Below are 21260 nucleotides of genomic sequence, written 5' to 3' on the forward strand. Positions count from 1 at the left end.
TTTATTCACGCCACATAAGTTCTTCATTCTTAGGCTGAAACGCGGGCTAGTGAGAGATTGCCTGTTTGTCACGATGACGTCTAAAGTCCCCGCCAAAGGATGTAGTCCCTTTTAGCAACTTGTTAGCAACCATCGTTTTTAAGACACAATAAAGTCTTAAAAAATCACAAGCAGGTTATAACTAGTGTGTTTTATGTCATAGATTAAAACGTGAAAATATATAGAGGCTTTGTTAACCACAGACCTTATTTCAGGCGATTTAGCAAAAACCCATTCAAAAAACCCATAGACTTTAGGGCGAGGGAACCCATAGGGCTAAAATGCTAACTCACTTCCGCATTTTGGCCTACAAAGTGACGTCATTACTTCGGCACTCTATTGCTTTGGATTTGTGCGTGTGTGTTTTTGAGACTTTCCTGGCAGCGCTCTCCTCCCACCCGGATCAGTCGAACGCTTTAGCCAATCAGATTTAAGCTTATCAATCGGCCAATCATTATCGCGTGAGGGCGGGCCCACCTGCTGTTACGTCATTAGCTTTCGACCACAAGCAGAGGTAGGCTATGTGCAGTGTGATCGGTTATTTCTGTGTTTACTGAAACGAAGAAATTACAGATCAGTTGAAGTGATAGTTTATTAAATATTAACAGATGTAAGCAACTGCTGTGGTAATCAGATGTCCCATATGAAGAGGAAAATTATGCTTGTTGTGTTGGATTTTAGCTGCAGGTACAGAGACGGACATCTCTCTCAGTTACAATCACATAAATGAGTGCAAAACAATCATCTGAGTGGCGAATCCCACTTAGCACTAACCTCATCGAGATTTATTTTTATGAGCACTCATTGTTTAGTGATAGATATTATGCCATTTGTGCAACAGTATACAGTGTTAAAGTATTATTGTTCCTTTATTCTTTATTCTCTTTTATACTTTGTATTAATGTCTTAAAGGGTTAGTTCACCCAAAAATGAAAATTCTGTCATTAATTACTCACCCTTATGTCGTTCGAGACCCGTAAGACCTCCGTTCATATTCGGAACACAAATGAAGATATTTTTGTTGAAAGCTGATGGCTGAGAAAGGCTTCATATAGGCCTCCATTGGCATTCAGTACACTTATACTCCCAAGACGGATAACAGGCTCTCAAAACATCGTTACAAAGTCCATCTCACCACAGTGACTCTACAATAATCTTACGATGCGACGACAATAGTTTTTGTGCGCAAAAAAAAATCAAAATAACACCTTTATCCAGCTTGTTATTGCCTTCCGCGTGTGCCTCCACGACGCATGCGCGAGAATATGACGCAGATCCGGCGTTCGGACAGATGACCCAGAAGTGATTTGTTTACTATCAGAGGAAGACGCGCGTGTCTAAGCTGTTGGATTCTACATTGATCGTGCTTTAGGTCTCGGCGTAGTGCTCAAAATGGGGTTAGAGTGGCATTTCATGGATTCCCGAACCCCGGCGCTACGTCATATTCTCGCGCATGCGTCGTGGAGGCACACGCGGAAGGCAATAACAAGCTGGATAAAGGTGTTATTTTGATTTTTTTTTGCGCACAAAAACTATTGTCGTCGCATCGTAAGATTATTGTAGAGTCACTGTGGTGAGATGGACTTTGTAACGATGTTTTGAGAGCCTTTTATCCGTCTTGGGAGTATAAGTGTACTGAATGCCAATGGAGGCCTATATGAAGCCTTTCTCAGCCATCAGCTTTCAACAAAAATATCTTCATTTGTGTTCCGAATATGAACGGAGGTCTTACGGGTCTCGAACAACATAAGGGTGAGTAATTAATGACAGAATTTTCATTTTTGGGTGAACTAACCCTTTAATCTATTCAATACATGTTATTTCATGTTCTGAGCTGTATTGTGATCTCAAGGTTTTTAATGTCACAGGAAAATGTTGTGAAGCATAAATTTTACTTTGCCTGGCAAAAAAAAGCAGTTTTTTATGCTGATCAGACAAAGATCAAAGATGCAATTAACATCATGCAACTAAGATTACTCAGTAAACTATATTCAATTATTTTACCATCACTTCATCTCCTGCTTCCTGCTCTTCATCTGCCTGTACCTATTATACTACATGCTGCTGACTGTTTTAAATATCAAACCAAAATCTGTTATCTGTTCTGACAGCGAGAGGTCTAGATTAAACACATTTCATTTGTTAACTTTTCACCTGATGTATTGCACTTAAATGTATCATTTGGCCATAAATATTGATTTACTTATCAATCTACTATATATATATATATATATATATATACATACATATATCTGTAATACATGTTGTCCTTCTTCATACTTTTTATTCATACTTGATATTGTAAGTTCATCATTTAGGCATCCTCAAGTTGCTCCAAACCTGTATGAATTTCTTTGTTCTGCTGTACAAAAAGGAGGATATTTGGAAGAATGTTTGAAACAAAGCAGATATAGCAACCATTGATAGGATTGATAGAAGTTTTGGGTGATTTTTTTGGGTTTAATCATGGCCAAGTCATTTCATATTGGTTTTATTCCCAAATGATTCAGAAACTTTCAAATTAATAAAACATATACATCAACTGTAGCAAATATCTTTGAATCTTTTAATTCTGAGTTGCAAGAACGTTTAATAATGCATAGCAGGGCTTTATTCCTTGAGTGTGTACATTAATACAGTAACAATGCATGACTTTAAACCTCTTGTTGAAACAACAGTCAAAATGGATGGCTTGCAACATGAGTGTTTTGAAAGAATTACAGTAGGAATGGTAAGGTCAAGGTACTGGTTGTCTCTGCAACTTCATACATCATCTGTCTTGTAAATCTGAAACAATAAAACTGTATACATGCAGCTTAAAACAAAGCATAGATGAAACGTAAATGGTCTCCAATGTATGCACTTCATTCCATAATGATCATCATCAGTTGAATGTGTGGTGGACATGACATTCAGGTACAAACACACTGCTGTGACTGCTCTTTCCTAATTAAATAATAGAACAAGACCAAGTGAAAAATATCCAAAAACTTTATACTTTTCATAATAGTCTATTTATATACACCATGTCTCATCATTCAAACCATTGTTATGCTTTCTATGGAGACAATCCTAGCATTGTATGGTATGCATATGAATAATTCTTTATGAAGTAAACATAAGAATCCATCAATAGGCTACATAAATGTTTATTTTCACACAGTATTTAATAAACTATCACTTCAACTGAACTGTAACTTCTTCGTTTCAGTAAACACAGAAATGAACTGATCACACTGCACATAGCCTACCTCTGCTTGTGGTCGAAAGGAAGCTGATGACAGCAGGTGGGCCCGCCCCCACGCGATAATGATTGGCCGATTGATAAGCTTAAATCTGATTGGCTAAAGCGTTCGACTGATCCGGGTGGGAGGAGAGCGCTGCCAGGAAAGTCTCAAAAACACACACGCACAAATCCAAAGCAATTCACACGTGAATGACGATTTGCACATTCACATTACAGGATGAGCGTGTACATTTTAAACATTCTGAAGTTTTTGTGCACAGTTGTAAATCTACGAATTGTGTTTTGCATTTGTGAAATGTATTTTATGAATGTATAATTTTAATTTGCGCACGTGAATTTGGTTTTATGCATGTGAAATTGGCTACACATGTGTGCATCTTGTTTTTTGCGTGAATTATTAATGAGACTAATCTGTCTCCATACTGCAGTGATGATTTTAATTCCATGCTTCCGCGTTAAATCATCCAAACTTTGAGACGCCGCCATATCGGCCAGCGTCTCTACTTGCTCAATATTACACTTGCCAAACAAACGATTTACACAACCAAGCCGCAATAAAAGAGAAATTCAACGCCACAGACACTCCGCACATGCGCACGAGAGAGAGAGAGAGAGAGAGAGAGAGAGAGAGAGAGAGAGAGAGAGAGAGAGAGAGAGAGAGAGAGAGAGAGAGAGAGAGAGAGAGAGAGAGAGAGAATATTTTCTATTTGTGAACAAAGAGCAGGATAAAGTATAAGGGAGAGGAAATAGTAGCCTACTGTAGCCTACATTGACCAGAGATGCATCAGTAGAAGGAGATGGATGCATGGCATCAAATCCTCGTTGGTTTCATTCTTCATCACAACTTTTGATAACACACTAGATATATAACATTATGGATTCAATTACATAAGTTAGGTAATGTAATTGTATTTTATAATGTGGAAACTGCATTTCTGTAAAAATAGTATCTTGCATTGTTGTTGAATGAACTGATTGTTAAAAGAACTAAATGGAAAGAAGATTTACTGTTGTTTCGGTGATTAAACCAAATGTTCTCACTACATATTACAATAATCTTGTGTTTGAAACAATGATTATGTGGACTGAAAATAATATATGTGCAACTTAATAAAAGCATTACACCGTGTTTCGAAAGAATAGCTGTGTTACAAGTGTGATCAGTTTGTAGTTTTTCACCTTATTTGTGAAAAAGCAAATAAAAAAACTGTAACTAAAACAGTGCAAATATTATGCACAGACTTTGCTGAAGAGATCCCAGCCATTATGTTTTAAATTATGGAACAAACTTACTAATAATTGGCCAATCGTCAACCTAACCACAGGCTCTCTCCAGCACAATGGTAACCCTAAAAATTCACAAATGCCAGAAACCCTTTTAAATTCCAAAATAACAACTTAAAACACTAACAGATCTCCCCTTATATTAATATGGAGCAAAACACATGAAATAACACTAAATGTTAACATTTAACTCACCTTTAACAGTCAGAATTCAGAAATCAGCTGTAACTCATTCTGTGAAAGTGTTTATATATGTGTGTACAAACATTCACATTTAAATGAGAACATTTATATGCAATATATGTGCACAATAAAGGATGAAACTTTATGAATATTACATGTAATGCCATTTTCCTCTTTATTTCTAAATATTTGATATATCAATATATAAGCCATACATGGTCAATGCATATATTGCAGTAGGGTTAATTGAAAAATATAAGCACTAGTTTCACATGGAAATGTGTTATGTAATATTTTGCAGTATATTCCCATATATTTTTGTTCCGTAAGGGTAGTTTAATGGGATTATCAAATCAGTCAAAATCTGTAGCTTCATCAATGTTTCCTCAATGGAATTAATACAGAATGTCTCAGCAAGTATCCCATCAAAGCTGTCAGCTTACACAATACCAATCTATAACTTTGACAAGTTCGGTACATGAATGCCTTCATTAGTTTTATGTTGATTGAACATGGAGACAGCGCAACTCACATTGAAATGTCAATGTGTCCCACAGGATCTTTGTGTGTTTGTGTCGGACAGCCAGCAGCGCTGATTCTGGCTCCCTTCACTGAACATTGTACTCAACTGAGCTCTCAGCAGTGCTCTCATACGTGTGTTTGCTCATTCTGGATCAGAGTATCTTATGAATAAATGCATACATTTTTTTTTCATATACTACAAGAGCTCTTGGCACAGTCTGAGATCTGAAATGCAAACTCAGCCTGGTATTTAGCCTTTTATCAGTTTTTATAGTGCAGAGTGTCTCTGATGCAATGGGGCTAGTCAAGATGACAAATGTTACATAAAAAGCAGGATAAACTTAATCCGGTAGAGGTTTTGAGAAAAGTGCGAGAGCACAAAAAAGATACACAATATAAGACTGCAAACACACTGCAAAGTGAATATGTGGTGTAAAGTACTTTCAACAAAGACTCTTTTTTCGCTTTTGCATGACGCCTTCTTTTGGGACTTCTTGGTTTTTGTGTGAACATGCTTATCTCCAGGAGTCCAGGAACTTGGCAAACATATCCTTAAACTGTCCCGCCTACACTATGGGTAACTCAACACTGCCAGGTTGACACGCACATGAATGGAGTTGAGTGGGTTTTGTGGCTCAGAGTAATCATTCTCAACATAAAATATTAATTACTGGGGAAAAAAACAGTTCTTCAAATTTTAAACAATACTGAAACGTTTTATAGAGAGATGAAATGCAGGCGAAGCTGCCAGTAGATGCATTTTTCCATAATTAAATACATTTAAATTGATATTTGTGTCACATTGGGATAAAGGCACTGTTTCCTACTTAGTCTTATAGCCTATAATAAAAACAGTAGACAATAACTTGAGGGACATGCCACTTTTATTATAATTGTTCAAATAAATGTAATAATTGACAAATCTATACACTATATATATATTAGGTATGTCCCGATCAGGTTTTTTTGCCCTCGAGTCCGAGTCATTTGATTTTGAGTATCTACCGATACCGAGTCCCGATCCGATACTTCTATAATACATAAAAAATGAATAAAGAAGAGTGAAAAAACAGATCCAGGATGTTCCTTATTTTTTATTTAATTCACCTTATTTAAAACCCCTTAACTGTCACCGTCCCACAGGTGGGACGCCTGGTGCTCTTTTTTTGATCGCCTTTTTTCATATCATATATTTAAGTAATTATCACAAATTAGGTATCATTTGAAAGCTTACAAACTCAAAATTCATCCTGTGAAAACCGTTTTGAAATCGGACATTGTGTTGCCATGGAAACGTTACTCTAAATTATTCTAGTGGGCTCCTCCCCTAGTGGGCGCTGTCATGTTTCATATTACAACAATTATTTTAACTACTTTATATTCAAAATCTTTTCCAATCTTGACAAAACGCATATTGTCGGAAAGGTCTGAGTCTCAAGGGTCCATATTTGGTGACTGTTTTGTGATGGAAGTAATATTTGGACAGACATTTACAGGAAAATGCATCAAAACAACAATAAATGGAATTTGAATGACACCCGGTGGCTATTTTTGGTACAGCACCCTAAACAAAATCTCATGGGGTCTTCAATTTTTGTGATATCAACTTCAAATTTGGAACACAAATTGGTTAGACATATGGCTTTGATTTTATAGTAATTTTAGAGTAAATTATTTTTTGTAAAATATATATTTGATATGAAATAAAAAATATTTAGTACAGTATTTTTCATTTACAGTAAATTTAAACTTCCATAACTATTTCATACTTTCATATTTTGAATTGCTTTCACTTCAGCAATAATCTGCAGAATGTCGTCTTTAAAACGAGACCAAACTTTGGTCTATATTCCAAAGCATTCTTGAATAACAGCCCTTTAAGTTTGGATAGTGCATTTCCATGTGTATTCTCAAAAAGGGGGGTGACAGTCAAAGGGTTAACCAATAGCGTCTCTGCACCAAAGTGGAGTCAAAAGGGTCTAACTCTGTGCCACCGCATAACTATAGATGTGTTAAAAAATTATGAGAATATATATAGGCTACATTAAAAAAAAAAAAATCCATCATTAAAAAAATTGTGGTTTTAAATGCTTAAATTTTTAAGCCAGCTTCAATGTTAATTCAAATGTTTAAGACAGCTTTACAATCAATATTGTTCAACATTTTAAGGCAATGAGATCAGATCTTTACTGGAATTCAAAAGACACCAAATAAGAGTAGGCCTATGTATTTGCAGCATGTAATAAAAAAAATACATTTATTCAGGCCCATATAATACACTGCTTTAAAAATGTCAGTATAGTCTCCCATTGATGGCCGTAACATTATATTCTATACCATTCACCAGAAATGTTGTACAATGGAACAAGCCCAACGACGGGTAATAGAGTGTCTTTATCTATCCCTAAGGCATTACAAACATTATGTAAAAAAGATGGTGTGATGTAGGGCCTACAGTCATTTAAATTTTGAACTGGCTGTTTGTGCTTTCAGGCTAATGTTTTATATTCATACTCTGAACTCCAAGATTAATTATACAACATGAAAATATAAGCCATTTTAATTTAAACCAACTGTGCAGGTCTAAATTATTGTTCCTCTTCATATAACCCAGCTCAGAGTGTGAGCTTTTATTTCGGACACATCCGCAAATCAGGTGGACTTTTATTTTGTTTGTCAAGTGTCGTAAAATTTGAGTGACTAGTTCCTTTACGGCACGGGCTCTCACAGCACCACTGGGAGTAGTCGTGCATCCTTGAATCAACACGAATACGTACTCCAGTAACGGTAGGTTTTGAGTGAAATTTTCTCAAATACTTTATTATTACAGTCAGGAACGAAAAACTGAAGCCGCGGTAAATAAATGAGATCAGATAGTTCTGTACGGAGAGCAGCATGTGCGCTACTGCTCAATTCATCAGCTGCTTTTACGCGCTCAATCCTTCCGCGCTACTGTTTATCGTTCAGACCCCATTGTTCACACAGTGACACCGACCTTCGTAGATTAAATACATCTGCTTTTTACAAATATAAACTACGTCTAAAAGGGAGATAAGTACATCATACATGTGTATGAGTTAGTAAGCGGCGTGACTTTTCATCATGGCGGCTAGTAAAATCCTGGAGGATGTCGTACACTATGGTCGTAGAGAGGCGACTGCGCGCCGTGGCAGTGATCATAGATTTGATCATTCGAAGGCCTATTCATTCAAGTGCTATTTTTCACGACAAAACACGAATAAATGGTTCCATTACGCCGGGTTTTGAAAAATATTCTATTTGTATTGTATTTCGATTTTACTTGTTCGTCTGTCAAAAGATTATTATTCAGCGACCAATGAGGACGAGACTGTAGGTCATGTGTCCGGAACCGGTAACACCGATAGACTTATTTTTTGATTGAACAAAATATCATGTACAAACAGCATGGCAACAATAGTATTACTTTTTGTATACCAAAATGCATATCAGGTGCTTGAAAGTACATCAGAAAAAATTATAAAAGAAACAACAAAAACATTAAAGGGGCTAGGGTTTTGTTTGTAGGTCATATTTTTCTATAATGGAAGAAAGATTGATTGCATTTTTCTTTTTCATAACTTTGAGGGCTTTTGTATAAGAGTTAAACTCATTATGAAATGAATAAAACCCTGGTTTGACCTTTAAGAACTTGCATTTGTACATGCCATTTTCCCAGCATGAGGATGTTGTTAACTCACAGATATGATACTTGATAGATGTATATACATATTTTTATTTTACTGTTATTATAACTAAAAGTAGACTGTATTGTCCATACTTTGTTAGTATTATATTGTTTATAAATAATAATGTGCAATCATAAAGCAATTTTTCTTGCATTATTTCTTTAGCGCTTAGTTCACTGCTTGATATATGTTGTTAATTTTTTGTTTAAAGGCAGCGCTTAAATAGAACAGAGCAAAGAGAGAATACAAGTATATTTTTGGAATTTAAATTGTGCCTTATGTTATGGACATACTTTTTTTTTTTTTAGGCAATGGCAAAGTTTCATGCACCTGTTATCCAGGACAATCCATCAGGATGGGGTCCTTGTGCTGTTCCTGAGAAGTTTAAAGACATGCCCTACCAGCCTTTCAGTAAAGGAGACCGACTGGGAAAGGTAAATTCTACTTAATATTCACTGGCCAACCTTATTATTTATGTTCTGAAATGTGGACTATCATAATTTATGATAGTTTATCAAAACTAATTGTATTCCCCAAACGTTAATTGCGATTCTTTTTGAACATAGGTGGCTGACTGGACTGGTGCAACTTACCAGGATAAGAGATACACAAGTGAGTACACAATCTATTTTTTTCACCCACAGTCATTGCTATATGTGAGCAAAACAACCTTTCTTTTATTGCTAAAGTCTCTTATCAGTCACAATTTTTGTTCTCTGTTCTGTGTAGATAAATATTCATCTCAGTTTGGAGGCGGCAGTCAATATGCTTATTTCCATGAGGAGGATGAAACAAGCTTCCAGTTGGTGGACACAGCCAAGACTCAGAAAACTGCCTATCAGCGGAACCGTATGCGATTCGCTCAGGTAGATCTGCTTTCTAAACATTTACATTCTTGCTCTCTTACTCCAACCTCTCTTCAATCCTCTATTGTTCTCCCTTTTCTAAGTCTGCTATTCTGTGCTTCTGTTCTACAGAGGAATCTTCGGAGAGACAAAGATCGCAGGACCCTTACTCAGTTCAACATGCAGACCCTGCCTAAGAGCGCCAAGCAGAAGGAAAGGTGAGTTCTGCTTAACAAGTAGGAAAAGCACACACACACACACAAACTTGTCAACACACACTCAGCCTCATCTTTCTCTGAATAGGGACCGTATGCGCTTGCAGAAGAAATTCCAGAAGCAATTTGGCGTTCGACAAAAGTGGGATCAGAAGTCTCAGGTATTAAATACATCAGTTTCATCTCTTTCATCTTGTCTTTATTACTGACATCATGTTTTTCCATGATCTTTGATTTCAGGATTTGTTTTGTTAATACCCACCTAATAATAAATATATAAATGTATTATCCATGTCTTTTTATTAGGGATGCACCTGAATTCTGGATTGAAACCGAAAATTACTTTTAAAAATAATGAATAATTTCTTCTTCTTTTTTTTTTTGTATATGTATTTTTTTTTTTTAGATTAAATTCAGTAATTTTATTGAATCTGAATGTAAAAAATACACGCCAATAAAATAACCACACTTATTTAAAGTAACACCAAAATCGGACAAAATATATTAAAATAATATAAAATTTCAATGTATTATTCTTCATTCAGTTCTATGCAACAGAATCAGATTTAACATATTTATTTTTTGAACAATTATCAAAATAATGTATAGTCCTACAAAGCTATTATTGTCAGAGTGTAGAGGGGAGCTGATCAGTGAACGAGAGGGTAACATCATTTACCAGCGTTGCCCAGTATGCAGGGTTCCCACGCTTCTTGAAAGTACTTGAAAGTTCTTGAATTTCAGACAGTTGGATTCAAGACCTGGAAAGTACTTGAAAACAAACATAGGTCCTTGAAAGTGCTTCAATTAAGCATAAACTACATTTTGTTAGAGTAGCATGGTGCTATTACAAAAATTGGCCTTCATACGCTGCCAAAGCCAGAACAAAACAGAGTTACGGGAGGAAGCTATTTCAATATATTTCTGCTGTTCCATAAGCGCCATCTACTGTTAAAAGCCCTATTCGGATGGTTATTGTTTCTCGTGGGGTCGTAAGGCATTTTCATCATTGACGGGCTAGTCAGTGATTTTATTGCCGCCCGAATCCAGAATATCAGTGTTTTTCTCCCACAACCCGCATAAAATTACCCACTGTTTTTAGACAAACACAAAGGACGTGTGGTAATTTTAATTGCTGTCCGAATCGAGTTTTCAAGATGAGATAACTTCAAAATTCCCTGTTTACATTCTTTTTGAACATTGCAGGCCACCGTACGGTTGCGCTTTGCTGTAATTTGGATGCATTTTAAAGATCTAGACTTTCATTACTGAAATGCTGGCAAGTATTTACAAGAGCAATATTTCATCAGCGCTCAAAAAAGAAAAAGAAAAGCACGTAAACATTTGAATTGGGCCGTTATTACGGCAGCAATTATATATGTTAAATATATTTATGTGCAGGTCTTAAAAGCCTTCGAATTGATTTTTAAAAGGTACATGTACAGGTGATTTAATAAATAATTGTGCATATTTTGAATGCCTAACAATTAACTTGTCCATATCTTTTCATTTAATTGGAAAATTCAAGTATACAATATTATCTCTATATTTTGATGTTTTAATTAAGTAATGATTTATAAAAAAGAACTAAAACTACTGTGAAATAAATGTTAAAAGCAGGAATAAGAGAGCTGCAAACTGCATCTTGTACACCAGCCTCTTTCCTCATTGGATTCCTCGTTGGAAATTGTATTTTAGTTTTCAGTATATGCCTTAGTGTTACTGCATTAATGATAGACACAGGTACAGTAGGTATTTGATATATTGGCAGTAACACACCCACCTTTATCATATTTATTGTGCTTGATTTAAAATAAAAGGTGCTTTAAAAAGTCCTTGAATCTGGTATTCATGAAAGAGTGGGAACCCTGAGTATGGCTATAACACCATGTTACAGCACAGTAGGGCTATTGCAAACAGAAACAAGTCTACTACAGAGAAATTTCATCTCAGCACATTATTTGAGTGAGCGTGAGCGGTACATGAGTGGAGCGTTTGCTTAGGTCGCGAGCGACTAAGCAGAGAGCGCACACTCAGAGCAGAGTTAACTGGCTGCTGGTACAGACTTACCTGCTTGGCCTTCGAGCAGTCACTTCAAAGTTGTTCATCTTGGAGCTGCTCGCAAAGTTACAAAAAAGGCTGCGCGAGAGTGAAACCTGAGCGCTGAACACTGAGGGGTGAGGCGGTAAACCGGAAAATAAAAGTCCAAGCGGTAAACTGAAAATGCCATTGTAGGAAGTATGCACCGAAATTTCAGCCGCCATAAATTATTGTGCATATTTCTTAAATTTATTGAAAGATTTAACCATTCCTTTATTCCTTTCTTTTTGACCTCGTAATAAGGCTGGGTGATATGGCCAAAAGATTATCCCAATAAAAATGTGTAATCGGTAATTATTGAGTTTGAGTTGAGTGACAGTAGCAGTAGCTTGAGTATTTACTTATTTCCATACAGATATAAATTTATGTTCATCAACAAAAGCAGTAACATCTGTAAAAAATTGTAACAACCTAATTTTTATAGGGTAAAATTTGGTCTTCCATAGTATTTGGATCATTGTTAACCACAGGCAAGCTATGCATTGCAACTCACTGCCATGGTAAAAAAAAAAAACTATATTGTTTCTATGGTGTTTATTAAGAAAAACAGTAGTCTAAAGACATCTAGTATAATAGAAATGCACAAAAACTGCTATAGCTTAATAACAAAAAATACTGTAATTATATTCCATTATTCCTTTAATACATTTAATGTCTACATTAATAATATAATACAATTTGATATGAATTACCCACATTTCTGGCACAATACCATGGTTACAGTTTATGTTACTACAGTAAATCCATGTTAATTGTTAGTGATTTGTGGATTGAAAAGCCTTCTAACTGTATCATTGCCACACAACGTTTAACTTGTTTTCCACGTCAGTGTTGGGTCAGCGCTGTCAGCTAAACAAATTTAAATCATAAGGCATTTGATTTGTGGTTTGTATGGGAGAACTCATTTCACTGGATCTCACAGCTCTGTTTAGTGGTCACATGATTGAACGAAACCAGAAAACTGAAGCCGCAATTTTCAAATAAATCCATTTGCTCTAAACTCACTCTGCAGTGTGTTTTGAGCTGAGCTGATAAATGGTTTGTGTGATGCGGTTCAAACGAGCAGCTCTGTTTTTTTCCCACTTTTGCCGCTTTAATGTTTCTCATATGCAACAGAAATGGCAAAGCTTACCAGTTAGGCAAATTGATATTGGCTCCAGTACGATGATCTGAAACACGCATGTGCAGCATTATTTGCAGTGTATGAACATTATATTGAACACTTATCTAACTTTTATTATAATTTTATTGAGAAATTATGTTGTGGTGATTATCAATATCGTTTTACCTTGTAATGTTTAATCAATGTCATAACTCTAAATGACAGACTACTCTGATAACGTATACTGTACTTCTCCAATCATTTAGTCTGCTAAATTCTGCTAAACTCCACAATCCACAATTAATTTTTGCATGCAACGTCTACATCTCAAAATCCAATGAACAGCCGGTGGATAGAAACAAGTCCCCTGGGCCCTGCCTTTTTTTTTCCCCTTTTCTTTTTTTATAATCTGTTTTACTCATCACAATATGTGGAAGTAAAGATATGTCACTACTACTTGCGTTTCATCATGACTTTAAAACAAACTGACTGTGTTTACATTAATACCTCACCAAGAAGGGCCTTTTTTAATATTGCGTTTTAGTATCAACTGGGTGTGGACATATCAGCGCTTTTCACTCTGCTGTTGCTCAATTGGCTTAATATCATTATAAATCTGTCGCCTCAGGCTCAGCTCAAGCCCAGGGACTCCTCGGTGGAGGTGCGCAGTGACTGGGAGGTGAAGGAAGAAATGGACTTTCCCAGACTCATGAAGATGAGATACATGGATGTTGCCGACCCGATCGACGTGTGAGCATTCTGACATCCCCCATGTCACTGAGATATAATTTCATGAGTTTGTTGCTCTTGAGGGAGTCCTTCATTCTCTTTTCTCTTTCTCAGTGAGTGCTGTGGAGCCCTTGAGTACTACGACAAGGCTTTTGATCGCGTCACCACGCGCAATGAAAAACCACTCAAGAGCATCAAGAGGATCTTTCACACCGTCACCACCACTGATGACCCTGTTATCCGCAAGGTACTCTAAAGCACACTTGCACTCGCCCACTACCGTTGTCATTGCTGCTGGTGTCTAACAACTATATTGATGTGTCTTGTCTTTTTTAGTGTAAATGGTAATGCTAATTACTTTTTCTGAACACAATTCATCTACAGCTGGCAAAGACCCAGGGCAATGTGTTTGCCACCGATGCCATCCTGGCAACTCTGATGTGCTGCACACGCTCGGTCAACTCCTGGGATATTATCGTTCAGCGTGTGGGCAACAAGCTCTTTTTTGACAAGAGAGACAACTCTGATTTTGGTAAGCATGTGCTTCAGTTGAGTGCTGCTCATTTCGATGGATGTCAAAGGCCATAGAGTCTTGATGCTGTCCATATTCTGGTTTAACTCTCGGGATTATTATACATTTGCACTTGTTTTGATATGCAGGGCTCAACAATAAGGATTGCCCAGCATCAGTGTGAGAGTGCCAGCTAGTATTGCATTAATTTATGCCTTGGTAGTTTGAGCACTATTGTTGCAAATTCTGCAGATTTAAATGTCACCAAATCAAAAATATCAAGCTGGTTAACAAAGTTGAGGTTTTGTTGAAATTCCAAGGGTTTTTTATAGTCTTTGCTAGGGGTGGGCAATATTACCCAAATCGTATATATCACAATATGAGTAATTTTATTTCACAATAATGATATATGTCACAATATAGTTACTTTTGCTTTAAATGTTTTTTGATGATATCATTTTTTGATGACATTGACATTTCATAATTCTTGTAACCATTTTGAATATCAAAACTAATACTAGCCGAAGTAATAAACTCTCAAGCTTACTGAAGATAAGTAAAACTTATAACAAGCAATAGGAAAACAAATCTAAGATGGAATAAAGACAAATTAAATAGACCTGCCTGAAAAAATATAACCACTAGAAATAAGAGATGCACTGTGTAAAGTAATCAAATGTATATAAACAAAAACACTGCATAGACTTCACTGTGTAAATGAAATTCACAACGTTATTCATTACTTTTGTAAATTTATCTTATACAATTTTCAAAAGTGATTCAGTCATGAGCAGTGAGATTTTTCTCCCTTTTGTTGTTTTAACATTAATGACAAACGACAGCAGATATATTAGCCTGCTGTCACTTTAAGAGCTGCATGGCTTTTACTGATAGGATAGCTATACGATTTGTTAAAACGGTTCCATTAACACTTGGCCACATAAATGTGTCTCCGCAAAACAAATATAAATCTGAGCCACATTGCGCTATATGCGAATTTAACGGAGTTCACATCAACGAAAGCAACAGATATGAGCTGCATTTTATTTATCATCAGCTAATTTCAAGATCAAAGACAGCAATAGGAGAGCGAGCGGCATCAGCACTGGTAAGATTATTTAGACTACTTTTAATGAAGATGATTGTGTGTTGACCGTCTGCAACTTTCAGTTTCATTTGTTATTTTGCGCATCGGCTTGCTGAAGAGATACTGCTCATCTGTGGTGGTGCGTGTTGCAGTAGCGCTGTCATATCTGGCTATAACATGTCATATAGCCTACAGCACGCTCTCACATGTTTATTTTTTTAACATTCTGGGAGGAGTCAAATTTACAAATGTGGTTTCAACAACCAGATGCATTTACACTTGTCCTGTTTCGTCTGGAATGCATCTCAAACCACTGCCGGAAGTGGTTTGTAAGATTGGATTTAAATCTGTCTCTAAAGCGGTTCGGAGGGCCTTTACACCTGGTCTTTTCATGATCAGATAGCTATCCAATAAGAGAAAATGCATGAAGTGACCAGGTGTAAGCAGGCAGGCTGTTTGTCTCTCAGACAGCGTGCACATATAGCGAAATTAGTTCTTTCACTGCTTATTGCTTTTCAACGGTTTAAAATCACTTGTTTTTAACAATGCTTAAGCGCATGCAAATAAGCTTTCGTGACAGTGCAGCACAGCAACGTCACGAGAGTGTATCTGCGATAGAGATGATAGTCCAAAATCGGCCACCCCTAGTCTTTGCACTATTAATTATTATAAACACTTAATGTAAGCATTCTTTAAATCACTAAATGTCATCTTCATGTTTGAGAAATTATAGCTGTTATGCTTGCAGCATACAATAATCTGCAATAAAAGCTGGAAATTGTGTTTTTAGTAAACTATATAAAATGTATTAATCCAAACCTTTAGTGTTTAATGAAAAAAGTATCTCTGACATATCAAAATGTTACAAAAATGAAATGTTAAATATATTTAGATTTTTAGCAACTTTTTATAAAGACTTTTCTTTTTTTATTTATTTGGACCACTGAAAATATTGACTAAAAAGATCTAACTACTTGTGATAAGATCCCAACCGCTAAGCCCTGATATACGGGAAGTTTTAAAGCTTAAACTCATTCTCCCTTGTAGACCTGCTTACTGTGAGTGAGACTGCGAATGAGCCACCTCAGGACGAGGGCAGTTCCCTAAACTCCCCCCGAAACCTGGCCATGGAAGCCACCTACATCAACCACAACTTCAGCCAGCAGTGTCTTAGAATGGTATGCTTGTGTTTTTCCACAGTAAACCAGCCATTGACATGACACATTAACATCCATATTCTGTATCAGACAAAGACATTTGTGTAAATGCATTTTTGTTGCTTTGCTGTCAGGGAGGAGAGAGGTACAAGTTCCCCAATCCTAACCCATTTGTTGAGGAGGACATGGAGAAGAGTGAGGTGGCGTCTGTTGCCTACAGGTATGTGCTGACCTCAGCTAATTAAAAAAAAAAAAGTTCACGTGAATAACACTGATTATCTCTTCATGTCACCTGTTAGTGGGTAGGATGTATTAGGCAGCAAGTGAACATTTTTGTCCTCAAAGTTGATGTGTTAGAAACAGGAAAAATGGGCAAGCGTAAGGATTTGAGCGAGTTTGACAAGGTCCAAATTGTAATGGCTAGATGACTGGGTCAGAGCATATCCAAAACTGCAGCTATTGTGGGGTGTTCCTGGTCTGCAGTGGTCAGTATCTATCAAAAGTTGTCCGAGGAAGGAACAGTGGTGAATGGGCAACAGGGTCATGGGCCAAGGCTCATTGATGCACGTGGGGAGCAAAAGCTGGCTCTGATAGAAAGGTGTCAGAATACACAGTGCATCGCAGTTTGTTGTGTATGGGGCGGCATAGCCGCAGACCAGTCAGGGTACCCATGCTGACCCCTGTCCAACGCTAAAAGTGCCAACAGTGGGCACCAGAACTGGACCACAGAGCAACGGAAGGGGGCCTGGTCTGATGAATCACGTTTTCTTTAACATCACGTGGATGGCCGGGTGCGTGTGCATCGCTTACCTGAGGAACACATGGCACCAGGATGCACTATGGGAAGAAGGCAAGCCGGCGGAGGTAGTGATGCTTTGGGCAATGTTCTGCTGGGAAACCTTGGGTCCTGACATCCATGTGGATGTTACTTTGACATGTACCACCTACCTTAGCATTGTTGCAGACTATGTACACCCTTTCATGGAAACGGTATTCCCTGGTGGCTGTGGACTCTTTCAGCAGGATAATGTGCTCTGCCACAAAGCAAAAATGGTTCAGGAATGGATTGAGTAGAGATTGAGAGTTGTTTTATTTTTCTTGGAAATACTTGAAACAATGGGGTTGTCTTGTATTCAGGGTCTAGACTTTTACATGTCAATAATACACCCGCAAGGCAGCAACAATAGGGAGCGCCAAAACGTGCAAGTCATCAAACAACTCATTAACCAAACAAGAAATACAGTGTGTCAAAATGAAATGTAAGAAGATGGCGAGCCCAAAAAGACAGTCTTAAAATGCTAAAAGTCAAAGAAAAGCTTACCGTGGTCCTAAAAGCAGCTGCTTCAAAGAAATTGACAGGAGAGTGTGTCAAGTATATAGCCAAAAAAAGTAATGAGGGGCTGCCCATAACCAGAGCCGTCATCCAGCTGAAGGCACTGGATCTCGCTAAAGAGCTGAACATACCCACCAGCGTACTGACACACTTGCCTGTCAATTTCTTCGGAGCGGCTGCTTTGATATGGATGAATTTGTGCTTATAAAGGTGAGAAATCAGTCATTGTGAAATCTACTGGAAATGTAGATTTATGGTATTTATGGTATGCCATAGTGATTTTTAAATGTGATTGTTGGTACATTTTACATTTTTACCTTTCCCTTTAAGATATAATGCATGGATCCAGTACATACTGTTACACATGAACACACGTCTTTATTGACTGTTTACGTTTTACTTAAGACATAACCTACTATGTTCACTAGGATTACTCACCAAGACGGGCATGTTGACATATTTTTCCAATGAATTTGAATTTGTCCATTCAATGCAAGACTTGAAAGAGAACACAATATTTGCGCGCTATCTGCAGATGAGTGCACACACAAACATCTCTCAGCGTGCGCAGGTTCTCTTTCGCGTCTTGCTCTTGAATGTTTAAATTGGCAAGGCTTAAATGAGTTTAGTTTAAACACAACGTGTGCTGTTCAGGTCTCACCTGCGCTGGTGTGCTATCAACTCCCCGGTGAAGACGGCCCTCGCATAAGAGTGACTGTTTTGTCCACGCTTTTTGATCATCGCTGTTGCTGTAATGTATTGGGAAGCCAGAATGTGTATCCATCGATAGAAACATACATTAACCTAACTCTCTGTTTTACACGTTATTTTCAACAAACCATATTATAGATGCGTCATCAGATTTGAGATGAATAGGCATTCAAGACTTTCTATCCACATTGTCCTTAGTAGTGAATTATATAGAGACTATAAAATGACAAACCATACCGAACCTTATTATTATTATTTTTTTTTTTTAAACGAGAACCGTTCCACCCCTAATACATACATACATACATACATACATACTTACATGCATACTTTTTATTTCCATATGTGGATTTAAATCAGATTGGATTGGGAATATTTCATTCTGATCAGTAACATTGAATTTTTGTTCTCCTAAAATGTACTTGTTCACACATTTTGATAGATGGTGTTTGAGCCTATAAATTGTATAAAAGTCATATTTGAGTGCTGTTTGAACAAAACCTAAGAATGAAGTTTGTATTTATTATAAAGTACATAACTAAGTATGTTGAATTCAAAATATTGACTTGCCCTGACTGATTCTCAGGTACCGGAGGTGGAAGCTGGGGGATGACATTGACCTCATGGTCCGCTGTGAGCATGATGGAGTGATGACCGGCGCAAACGGAGAAGTCTCTTTCATCAATGTCAAGACCCTGAACGAATGGGACTCCCGAGTAAGACACAGAAAGAGAGATGGATAATTGTATTTGGCCATTTCAGAGATACAGGTGATATAATTCTGTGCTCTTTACAGTACTGCAATGGAGTGGACTGGAGACAGAAACTGGATTCCCAGAGGGGAGCTGTTCTAGCCACAGAGCTGAAGAACAACAGCTACAAATTGGCTCGTTGGACCTGCTGTGCTATTCTTGCGGGATCTGAGTACCTCAAATTAGGGTGAGTACAATACCACCGTCTACATGTTATTTTGATTTTCTTTGATTCTTTTCAGGTCTGATTTCTCTCTACATGTCATTTTCTCTTTAGGTATGTCTCCCGTTATCATGTCAAGGACTCTTCTAGGCATGTCGTCCTTGGCACACAGCAGTTCAAGCCCAACGAGTTTGCCAGCCAAATTAATCTGAGCATGGAGAATGCCTGGGGCATCCTGCGCTGTGTGATCGACATCTGTCGCAAGCTGGAGGAGGGCAAATACCTCATCCTCAAAGACCCTAATAAGGTAAAGTGTGTGGCCTGATGTGTTGCTTAGTCTGTTGCATTGCAGAATCGAGATCTTTGACATACTGAAACATATTAAGAAGCCCGAATGTCTTTCAAGGGGTTGTTTTGTATATATTTATCTAAACATTCTTTATTATGAACATATCTTGAGTAGAAATGAAATGCATTGTTTTAAAATCAGACTGCAGTCTGAAGTTGCCAAGGTGATTCCTGCTGGCACAGCATTACAGCTAAAATTAACATCACAAAGTATTTAGCTGCCGTGACTTACATTTGTTGTGAAATGCATAACTCTTTTCTTGTGTTCCTTAACAGCAAGTAATTAGGGTGTACAGCCTGCCTGATGGAACCTTCAGCTCAGATGAAGACGAAGAGGAGGATGATGAGGACGAGGAAGAAGATGAAGAGGGTGAGGATAGCTGATTGTTTGACACTGCAGTATGTTTATCCATACTTTTTATCCGGTTACCTTTTGTTTCTTATATATTTTTTAATTTCCTCCAACAGATGAAGACAATTAAGGCATCATTAACTACCGCATTTACCAGTGTTGTGTTCCAATGCTTGTCAGAGCTGAATAAAGTTAATTGATTATTCATGTGCTGTGTTGATGTCTCTGTCTGTTTAAAAATGAGCACGCTCAGGTTTGGACAATTTTGCAAGGTTAAAGGACAACTCCGGTGAAAAAGGAACCTAGGGCTAATTAACACATGGTTACCGAGTAGATCGTTCTCTGGGATGCGTTTTCATGAAAATCGAATGTAAAGAGTTTTATCTCTAAAAACAGATTAGCTTATAACGCGAGTGAATGGGAGCCATCTTGAAAAACAGTCTCGACAAGTCGAGCTACGAACGCTATGCTAAGCTGCGATAATTCCTATCGACCAGCTCACTTAGCACAGCGTTCGTGGCGTTTCTCAAGATGGCTCTTGTCTGTGTACGCGTAATATTCTGTCTTTTATAAAGTATCTTCTTATTAAACTGTTTGTACACTTACAAAGTTCTCAATGCTTTGGTTTGCGTGTAGGGACCCTCATTATGCTACCGTGTTAGTGTGAGGCTATTTTGAGCCTTATTAGTGGTATTAACTAGCGATTTAATTTTACTTACTCTGTGCCCCATTCACTCGCGTATAAACTAATCTGCTTTTAGAGATAAAACTCTTTACATTCGATTTTCATGAAAACGCATCCCAGTGAACGATCTACTCGGTAACCATGTGTTAATTACCCCTAGGTTCATTTTTCACCAGTGTTGTCCTTTA

The 21260-nt window shown here is 37.3% G+C and overlaps 1 protein-coding gene across 2 annotated transcripts; it reads left to right on the forward strand.

Annotated features, from left to right (window-relative positions):
- The first annotated feature begins 7946 nt into the window (after nt 1-7946).
- On the forward strand, nt 7947-20594 carry eif3d (eukaryotic translation initiation factor 3, subunit D). 2 transcript variants are annotated; one of them, XM_079813129.1, is made up of 17 exons: nt 7956-8062; nt 9291-9416; nt 9549-9594; nt 9712-9848; nt 9960-10045; nt 10131-10203; nt 13873-13994; nt 14088-14220; nt 14358-14505; nt 15542-15592; nt 16619-16749; nt 16863-16948; nt 19359-19488; nt 19569-19711; nt 19802-19994; nt 20312-20405; nt 20504-20594. In XM_079813129.1, the coding sequence occupies exons 2-17, from the start codon at nt 9294-9296 to the stop codon at nt 20515-20517; spliced, it is 1710 nt and encodes a 569-aa protein (XP_079669255.1). In that variant the 5' UTR covers nt 7956-8062; nt 9291-9293; the 3' UTR covers nt 20518-20594. The 2 variants fall into 2 exon arrangements, with proteins under 2 accessions (XP_079669256.1, XP_079669255.1); XM_079813130.1 differs by lacking the exon at nt 15542-15592 and having other exon boundaries at nt 7947-8062.
- The last annotated feature ends 666 nt before the right edge of the window (nt 20595-21260 follow it).

This window comes from Gobio gobio (assembly GCF_949357685.1).
Source record: "Gobio gobio genome assembly, chromosome: 1".
NCBI classification, from domain to species: domain Eukaryota; kingdom Metazoa; phylum Chordata; class Actinopteri; order Cypriniformes; family Gobionidae; genus Gobio; species Gobio gobio.

Coding starts and splice junctions, on each gene's coding strand:
- eif3d (XM_079813129.1), top strand. CDS start 9,294: ATGGCAAAGTTTCATGCACCTGTTATCCAGGACAATCCATCAGGATGG. Junction 14,221..14,357: donor ATGACCCTGTTATCCGCAAG/GTACTCTAAAGC, acceptor ATTCATCTACAG/CTGGCAAAGACCCAGGGCAA. Junction 16,949..19,358: donor GTGGCGTCTGTTGCCTACAG/GTATGTGCTGAC, acceptor ACTGATTCTCAG/GTACCGGAGGTGGAAGCTGG.